The following is a 10000-nucleotide window of genomic DNA, read 5'->3' as shown; positions in this document are numbered from 1 at the left end:
AATTGTCTTTCCAATAGATTACTTATGAGAAAGTAAATGGTGCTGAAGGCTTACAATAATATTTAGTGCAACAACAGATGCCAGATCATGTCAAATCCTGAAGTGCTGATAATACAAATACAGTACTGTAAAAGTTTTGAATTTCAGTTTTAAAATACTTTAAGCATGCTACTCCAGAAAAAAACTACAGTAAACTCTCAGTTATCTGTCATCACAATATCCGGCTCAGTGCAGTTTCTGGCGCAGCTATCTTGGCTCTATTAAAGCAATATCTGGTGATATTTATGCAACATCTGGCGCTGAAATGGGATGTGACTGGCGGTCCAATGCAATATCCGGGTTTGAGAGGTCTCAGCCAGCTTGTAAACAGTAGCCAACCAGCACCAGGGGAGGTCCCAAAACTTGGGAGCCAATGAAAATGCCCCACTATGCGCCAGCCAATCAGAATCCGTCATGGTGTCATGGGCATTCACATTCTCGCCAGTGGATGTTAAAGAGTGCATTTCCGCTCTTCTGACCATGCAGTCACAAAATCATGGTGCTCTGATTAACTCTGTGGCATCCATGTTCAAGCTACTGTACTGTATTGTATCGCAAAGCTAATGGCCTGTCAGTGCTCGTGTACTAGTGCTCTGTTATGATTGTTAAACTACTCCTGTGCTGTATTGTGTACTGTACTGTTTATGAGTGCAAGCCTCCCAGTGCTGTTTCTCCCCATCAATGCCAACACTTGGTGAGTTCTGTACATACAATATCACACTATGTACAGTACAGTACTGTATTGTTTTTATATGCTTAGTTTTCATCTTTTACTCATGGTAAAGTTTTAGGAGACAGGGTTGAGATGGACAGAATCACAATATCTGACTCAAAGCTGAATGTTGCGCTGGATATGCAATATCTGGTGTCCTGCTGTAACTGACATAGGGCTTGGCTGAATTACAACAGATAATTGAGGGTTTACTGTATAAAGAACCCAACTCAACACTCTTTGGGTAACATAAAAGTATGCACTGCCAAACTATGGCACTTGAGAAATACAGCGCAGTAAAACAAACTTCCTTTTACAACACTATCATATAGACAAAATATTAAACTGACTGTTATAACATAACCACAAAAAAATTATCTTCATATAATTTTGCTTCATATATTCAAGACTGAAAATTCTGAATGAAAAATATATAAATATATACCTTATTTTATATATATATATACTGTATATATATATATATATATATATATACTGTATACTGTATATATATATATATATATATATATATATACACAGGTATATATGTAAACTTACATCGCTTACATAAGGTGCATAATTTTTAAAATCTCCTATATACACAACTGAGCGTTCCATCGATTTCAAGCACAGACATTTGCTTCAGCAAGTCTGTTGGATTCAAAAGTACTGGATATTTAATGCAGTACTGAAGAACTTATTTGAATCAGTTAATGTTTTTTACATGAAAACTGGCCAATTTTCAAGACAAGTTTCACAACAAAGGTACAGTTACTGAAGCCAATAACTGAGAACTAAACTGGGTAATTATAATACAGCAGTATAACTGTGTACTCTTAAGAGATCTAAAACTTAGGCATATTTAAAATACAGGTATATGATTTTTAGTTTCACTCTATGTGCCACAGACTTGAAGAAACTGCCCTCTAGTAGGAGTTAGAACTTTTGTGAATTGAAAGATTGAACCAGGGTGGTGGGAGAGATAATGAACTAGGATTGTGGTGTTCCGTGATATCACAGCCTAGCCCAACTCTGCCCCCAGTGCCCAGGATCCTAAGTTTCATGAGCAATCATTCTTGTCCCATCTATGATTCTGGGACTTGATGTATTTTTCTACATAAGTGTAAAATTAAAAAGTCTCCACTGTTTACCCTATTTAATGTTGGGAAGCTATAAATTGTTTTGATTATTTTTGTGTTATGATGACAATACAATACTTTACTTGCTACTTTTAAGTAATGGTAGACAAAAAATTATGCGTTGTTATTTGGTGTGAAAGAAGGGAGTATTATAAAGCGTATATTGCCTGGTGTGGTTCCCTAATGGTGTTGGCAGTTGGTGGTACAAACTTTACATATGTACAGTAGCGGCCTCAGAGAATATCGGTCTCCACTAGGCCACCGCTGCTGCGCTTGGTGGCGCCGGCCAGTGCTGCAGAGGAGGTTTTAGGATTGGGAAGTGTAGCAGTGGCAGAGGGTAGGGCAGGAGATGGTTGGGGTGAAGGTGATGATGAGAGGTTGGAGAGGGAACCATGTGGGGCAGGAGCCAAAGACAGCCCCAGCCGAGCCGTCAGGTTGCTCTCACTTCCAGTCTTCTTTAAGTCAATATTGGCTGGGGTTGGTCTCCCACCAGATCGCTGTAGTGACTGAAGTCGCTGATACTGTTCCTGCAACTGTTTCTGTCGCCGCAGCAACTCTAAGTGACGTGCCTCCAGGTTTTCCTGTCGCTGTTTAGGGGGGGGTGTGGGTGGCACTGAGGTGGTGGTGGCAGGCGGTTGACGAGGTGCAGCACCCTCTTGGCTGTTAACGCTTTCAGTGCTACTGCTGTTGGAGGACAGCTGGCCAGCCTTGGCACTGCTGTTAGAAGAGTTGGTTGAGGCAGAAGAAGCTGTAGAGTCCTCACTGAAAGAGCCACGTCCCAAAGGTGGCCGCTGCCTCAGTACAGGGCCATATAACTCTCTTCCCTCAGCGTTCCTCAGAACACCACCCACCACTGTAGCCACTGCTCCGCCAGGTGGAAGTGATGCTGCCCGTCCTGCAGGACTAAGGGGTGACGTGGGAGACAGCATTGGGGAGCGAGAAGAGGTGCGGGGTGGTGGAGGTGGAGGCAGTCGGTGGTGTGGGTCCCCAGAGATGCTGGAGCGAGGTGAGGATCGAGCTGATCCAGATGATGTGGATGATACCAAACTGAGGCGGTGGTCATCTCGTGGAGGAGGAGCAGGGGAATCTTTGAGTACATCTCGAGGTGCTGCACGAGGCAGTGTGGCAGCTCCTGGGTACACACTGGCAGGGGTTTTGACAGGAGAGGATTGGGAATCTGAGCTAGGGAAGGACGGCAGGCGCCGGACACCTGTACCGGCGGTGGCCAGGGGTGTCGCAGGTGGCACTTCCAGGCTACTTTTGCGACTGCCGCTCTCAGACGGTGGCCGTGCAAATGTCTGGAGTTCGTCTAGCAGAGCGTCGAGTGCGTTCTCTGCACGAAGGCGTGGGTGTCCATCGGGTCCGACTCCGGGGGTGGGTGCCAGGTGAGCGCCCGCGACAGCACCGGGCTGCTGCAGGGGGGGAGGGGGGGTCAGGAGGGAGCCACAGTGGGGGAGCCACACCGGCCGCCGCACTCACCTCAACACCACTCAACACTACCTCACCACACATTCATCAAGTAGCTATTTCTACATGAGTCAGTTCGACAATCACAGAACACTGCAAGAAGCCGGCCTGACTCTCCCGAAAGGAAATATATCATCAAAATTATATCACAAGACAACAAAATAAATAGGCGGGCGACACCCACATGCTGTGCCGCAATGCACCTCATTTGCTGTAGCTGCTGCTCTTGCTGCTGGCTAAAATATACAGCGAAATTGGCATTACACAATCATTCCACAACCAAAGAAATAGATGAAAAATAATAAATGCAATGCGTGTGTGTTGTGCAGTGACTACCAACTGTGAGAAGTGTGACGTGCAAACAAAAACAATATGCCAGCTGGCTGTCGCAGACTCACTGGTTAGAATTTGTTACATTTACATTTAACTGTTGTTGCCCACTGAGTGCCTGTGACATCCAGCTGGCATTACCCTGAGATCATCCTAAACTTTTCAATTCCCTGTCAAATCTTACCTCACACCTTCCAAACTCATTCTGAAACTTTCAAAAATATTATTTTCAAACTCTAGTTATTGTACATAATTATCAGATACCTTCTCCTGCTGACTCTTGTTTAAGAAAATATACAGATGTCTAGTGCATAAGGATGAAGTGTCTGCTTAAAGTCTTCTATTTTTGCAACAAAATAAATTACACTTACTATAAACTGCATGGATAATGACATTTTAAAAAATTATTTCTGAATTATTGAATTATTAAAAATAATCATGGTGCCACAATGGAATCATCTCTGAAATATTTGTATTAAACAATATATTTTAATAAATACAAGGAAATTGGTAATTATCAGTGTATAATCAAATAATAAAAATATATTTTCTTGAACTATCAGTTACTGTACAACTATTGCCTATCATACAGGTACATTATTTATTTTATAGGTTAAGTGGAAGTTATCACACATATCCATACCCAGTTCAGTACCTTCATTTCTTTCTGAATTGTGTCACATTAAAAACTACTCTTTACTATCCTTTGTACAGTACAGTACTGCATTTAAGTTACTAAAGGTGAGCTCTCCTTACATCATCATTACTGTTAAGCTTCTCTCATTGTTTATTCTTTACTGCCACAGCTACTGGCCATGGCTGGTGGGCTATGGGGCCCAGGTCCCATGCCTGGATTTGGAAATGTGTGGGTGGGCAGGGCCTGTGGTCCATCTCCCCCCTTTATTTTATTTACCAACTATTTTTTCTTTCTTTTTTTTTGCTAAGTACAGAGGTTTCTCCACGTTATGTTCAACACTGCAACTTAGTTGTGCATAACAGTTTTCAATTATTTACTTTCTAAATATTTCTTTCTTAATACAAGTGGTCCACTTATGTGATAAATACAGTGATCTTGCAGTTAACAGCCTCTGGTTTTTAATGAAACACAAACAGTGCCGCAAAAAAAACAAAATTATAACTCAATATTTTTTGTAGCTGCATACACAGTATTCACTCCTGCTGATGGGGGGGGGAAAAAAAAAAAAAAAAAAAAAGGGTAATTGATGAGGAAATCTATAAAAAGAAGAAGAAGAAGAAGAGAGGTACTTTTGTTAAACAGAAGGTACAGTACTCCACTTTTAGCTAGTAGCTACTTTAATCCTTGTATCATTATTGATAAAATAAAACTACTCTACCTGTATCTCAAGTGCTGTTCCACGGTATGGTGTATGATACAGTATATGTCCTGCCTGTATGCTGCATTAATTCTTCAAAATATTGTGGAAGTACCATAACTTTAATTGCATGTGGAAAAAAAAAATCAAATGCATACAATACTACAATATCTTGTTGTCCTCTACAATGCCCCATAAATGCAAAAGAAATACGACTATTAAAATCTTTAAAATGGTTGTAAAGATAAACCTTGCTCCTACAATCTTTTCAGTAACATAATTTCCTTTAAAACTGCTTCAATGGTGATGCATTGGTGGTGAAGAAGAGGAAACAGAACAAGGATACGAACTCAGTGCTTGTGAAAGGTGGGAATGCATTTATATACATATATACTGGATTTTACAACATACATGAATGGATTAAAGACATTAATGCACCACAAAATAAATATTATCATTCAAAGACAATGCAGGTTGTTACAGTGTGGCATTTGAAGCAAAGCAGGAGTAGGTTAAGGCTGGAGGTGGTTACTGAAAACTGGATCAAATTTAAACAACAAAAGCAACAATCAAAAATACAATATGAAAGTAAAAGCCTAATTTTCTTAAAGAATTTTGTCATCAACAAAAGGTTTGTAGCCAGATGAGATCCTACCTGCCATTTCATCACAGTGCATTACAAGTTATACAGTTCAGTACTGTATATCTATAAAGTGAATTCTGATCTCTATTACAATATTTCAGTAAAAAATTTAGGATAAAGTATATTATTCTAGGATCATAAATAACTATGTGATGTTCTGCAAAACATGGCACATACTGCATCTGCTGTTTAGTCATATAATGTGTTACATCATCATATCAATTAGGCTTTTCATTGGAAGATGACTGGAATCAAGAATGAAGGGAAGAATTCAAGGAAAGGTGAAGACAAATGAGATTTGACAGGAAAAAATAAAAGAAGTTGACAGAAGGACCAATACTAAATCCTCCTAGCAATGTAACAGCACAGCCTAAGATATGCAGATACTTTGCCTGTTTTTTTTTTTTTTCTCTCTCTCCACACACACACACACACACACACACACACACACACACAGGGAAGAATTCAAGGAAAGGTGAAGACAAATGAGATTTGACAGGAAAAAATAAAAGAAGTTGACAGAAGGACCAATACTAAATCCTCCTAGCAATGTAACAGCACAGCCTAAGATATGCAGATACTTTGCCTGTTTTTTTTTTCTCTCTCTCCCTCCACACACACACACACACACACACACACACACATATATATATATATATATGTAAGATAGATAGATAGATAGATATAGATATAGTTGCTGTATATAGATACTGATATATGTATATATATATATATATATATATATATATATATATATATATATATATATATATATATATATATGTAAGATAGATAGATAGATAGATATAGATATAGTTGCTGTATATAGATAGTGATATATATATATATATATATATATATATATATATATATATATATATATATATATATATATATATATATATATATATATATATATATATATATATATATATATATATGTATGTGTGTGTGTGGGTGTGTATACAGTAAGACCTCACTAAAACAGACTAATTGGGGCCCAAACCATTCTGAAAAATGCAAAATTCCGATAAAAGCGACATCCGGACGTCCTCCTGCTAATCTGGACTTTTTCCAATATATCAGACATTAGTCTGGATCGCATGAACGGTTTTTAATCTGTTTTGACTACCACTGTGGTACTGTACTGTGTTATAACTTCACTACATTAATCAAATGGTATAATATACATAATAATACTGTACTGTACACTGATATACATGTCTTTTATTTACCTTATTGTGGTGAACATAGCTGAAGTGGTCAGGAAGTCCAGACAGCTTCTGGCTTTATTGGATATTTTCCAATATACTGCATAGGAATATGGTCCGGTAGCTCCTCGAGTCCGACAAAAGCGAATTCTGGTCTATTCAAGTCTGTTATATCGAGGTTTTACTGTATATATACAGTATATGTACAGTATATATATATATACAGTACCCTCGCGTACAAGAGGGGTTTGTCCAAGACATTTCACATCCGAGACGGACACCATAAATAATAATCCAGTACAGTATATTGCTGTAATATGGTTGCATACGTCCAATACGGAACCAATGGTTCATAAGGGCCAAAATCCGAGAAGAATACAGCTATGATGGTCTCACCCGGTCCAACATGGTTTCCGCACCCGGAAGAGTGACGTGGTTGCGATGTTGTCTGATAAAATATTGGCATTTGGTTACGTGACGGGCATGGAGGGCTTGCTTTTGTCTCCCTAACCAGAGAAGTTGTGGACACACTTACTGCGCATTGCACTCAGCATTTTCTCCTAGGATATTTCCTCTCTTCATGTAACCATGCCTAGGAAACTGTCTGCTAATCCCTCTGAAGTGCTGCCAACTACCTCAGGCTACTAAGCTGGAGATAATTGAGCTACTAAGCTGGAGACAAGCTCAGACACACACACTTTCAAGGTGAGGAAATTTGTTTTGGTGCCAAAATAGGTCTAGGTTGATGTTTTGGTGGGCAGTTTTCGAAGATTTTGTGACAGTTTTTTCCACAAGGTGTTGTGTTGGTCCAAGACGTTTCTCATCCTAGATGGGGCCCTCAGGCGACAATATTACTGTCTTGGACGCGAGGGTGCTGTGTGTATATATATATATATATATATATATATATATATATATATACTCTATATATATATAAATATATATATATACTGTATATATATATATATATATATATATATATATATATATATATATATATATATATATATATATACTGTATATATATATACATATATATATATACTGTATATATATATATATATATATATGTACAGTCAGCTCTCACTTAACATGTGATCTGAGTATGTGAACCTCTCATAACACGAAAGGCAATTTTTGAGGCCAGGTCAAAACACAATAATGACTGATATAAAGTTAGTTAAACATATATGTTCAGTGATGAATTATGTAAGTCCTTCCTGGGCTACTAACCTCACTAAAACACAATACAACACTCTACAGACCACACAGAACAAGGCCCTAAAAATAATCACAGGCTGCACAGCTACTACACCCACAGACCACTTATATCAAGAAACCAAAGTCCTCAAAGTCTAGGATCATCTAGACATGAGAGGCACTCAAATTCTCGCTGTAGCCTCCACAAACCCACAACATCCACTAAACTACATGGCAGCACATCCACACACACTGAGGAACATCAAAACAACACCCAGCACACGATATCATACGCAAATACTGTCATCTCTTCCCCCCTCGCCCACCTCAGACCAGATTCCAGAAGCATATCCATACTCAAATCACTCGCTGCTCCATTCAGTCACTTAAAGACAACACACAGCTGCATGCATGGCCTCCTATTATCCACCATTCTGAATCCTATCTCCCTCTTGAGGACAGGGTTCACCTGGCCAGGCTGAGATGTTGGCATCATCCAGCCCTCTTAAGTTACTAGAAGAGGCTGGATGACTCTGTTGCTGATGCCTGTCCAAAATGTAACACAGCACCCTATACTATTAAGCACACTATGGAAGATTGCATTGCACACAATCACCTACGCCAACAACACAACATACACTCCTTGAGAGCTCTGTGGGAAAGCCTAGTCTTGGCTGTGGCCTTCATTAGGGACTCAGGGCTGTTTGGCCAGACTGCCTAGGGAACAAATATTACTACTACTACTACATCTGCCAATTTTTTCTAAAACCATACAACGCTGTGACAATAGGGATTACACGGCCTGTGGCCACAACATATGGTTTAAACAGTTATTATGCAAAAAAATTGGTCATAACGCAATCGAAACAGACATAACATGGGAAGTGATAGTCACAGCACGGGTTGCATCAGCCAATGACATGGCTGTCACGTGTTTGCACGGGGTGTTGCCACGGTCCACTGAGCATTGCTGCCCCACTTGAGCCTACCCTCTTCCTGCACTCTGGCTCAGTAAGTGCTGTGGGTTATCTTTGCTCTTTTTTGGGGGGCCACCTGACCCAGCCCGACCATGCCTCCGCACCATGACCCTGCAAGACGTCGAAAGAGTCTGACCCAGAAGCAGAAGCTTGATGTCATCAAGCAGAAGGTGAGAGGAAAACGTATTTGTGCCATTGCCAAGGTGTATCAAGTCAGTGAGTCAACTATTCATACAATCCTGAGAAAGAAGGACACCATTATGAAGACCGTGCAGGCCTACGGGGGATCTCCAATGGACCAGAGGATTTGAGTGTCTGGCCCAGGGCTTGTTATGATGGAGACATTCTTGGTCACGTACTTGAACCAAAAGGAGAGGGAAAGAGTTCCAATTGACTCCATTAACATAAGGAGGACAGCCTGCCACCTGTATGCTGTAGCTTGCCGTAAGCTGTCACAATTCCCAGGCAGATTTAGGGCGTCGAGTGGTTGGTTTGCCAAGTTTCGGAAAAGGGAGGATTTGAAGAAAGTATAGGTGACAGGAGAACCAGCATCCGCACGTGCTGGAGCAGCAGAGATGTTCGTGGATGTCCTAAATGAAATCATCGGCAATGGAGGTTACACTGCTGAGCAAATTTATAACACATGAGATGCATGGGTCTCCGATACAAGAGGATGCCAAGGACTACATATATCTCAAAAGAACACAGGCAAGGCAGGGGTAAGAAGGTTGATAAGGTAAGCATTACTCGAGTTTTTTCTTGCAATGTTGCAGGCCATAACATGAGGCCACTAACTATAAGTAAAGTAAAAAAAGCCTAGGTGCTTTAAGCAGTAAAAACACATGAATGAGTCCGGGGTTTAATGGGAGAAATCAAAGACAGGGTGGATGACTAGGGATACGTTGAATAGGTGGTACAAGAAATATTTTATCCCTGATGCAAGGAGGA

The 10000-nt window shown here is 40.1% G+C and overlaps 1 protein-coding gene across 1 annotated transcript in view; it reads right to left on the bottom strand.

The window, feature by feature from the left end:
* Positions 1–1326: 1326 nt before the first annotated feature.
* The window catches only part of LOC145405060 (coiled-coil domain-containing protein AGAP005037), a 1039366-nt gene continuing 1030692 nt past the window's right edge, over positions 1327–10000 (bottom strand). Inside the window, 1 exon segment of the mRNA XM_080276560.1 lies at positions 1327–3299. Within this exon segment, the coding sequence (XP_080132686.1) occupies positions 2124–3299 (1176 nt within the window). The 3' untranslated portion in view covers positions 1327–2123.

This window comes from Coenobita brevimanus, chromosome 65, assembly GCF_032717465.1.
Source record: "Coenobita brevimanus isolate Jiangsu-jjx chromosome 65, ASM3271746v2, whole genome shotgun sequence".
In the NCBI taxonomy this organism is placed as follows: domain Eukaryota; kingdom Metazoa; phylum Arthropoda; class Malacostraca; order Decapoda; family Coenobitidae; genus Coenobita; species Coenobita brevimanus.
Note: the sequence above shows the minus strand (reverse complement) of the source record. Positions and strands in the feature narration are given on the sequence as shown.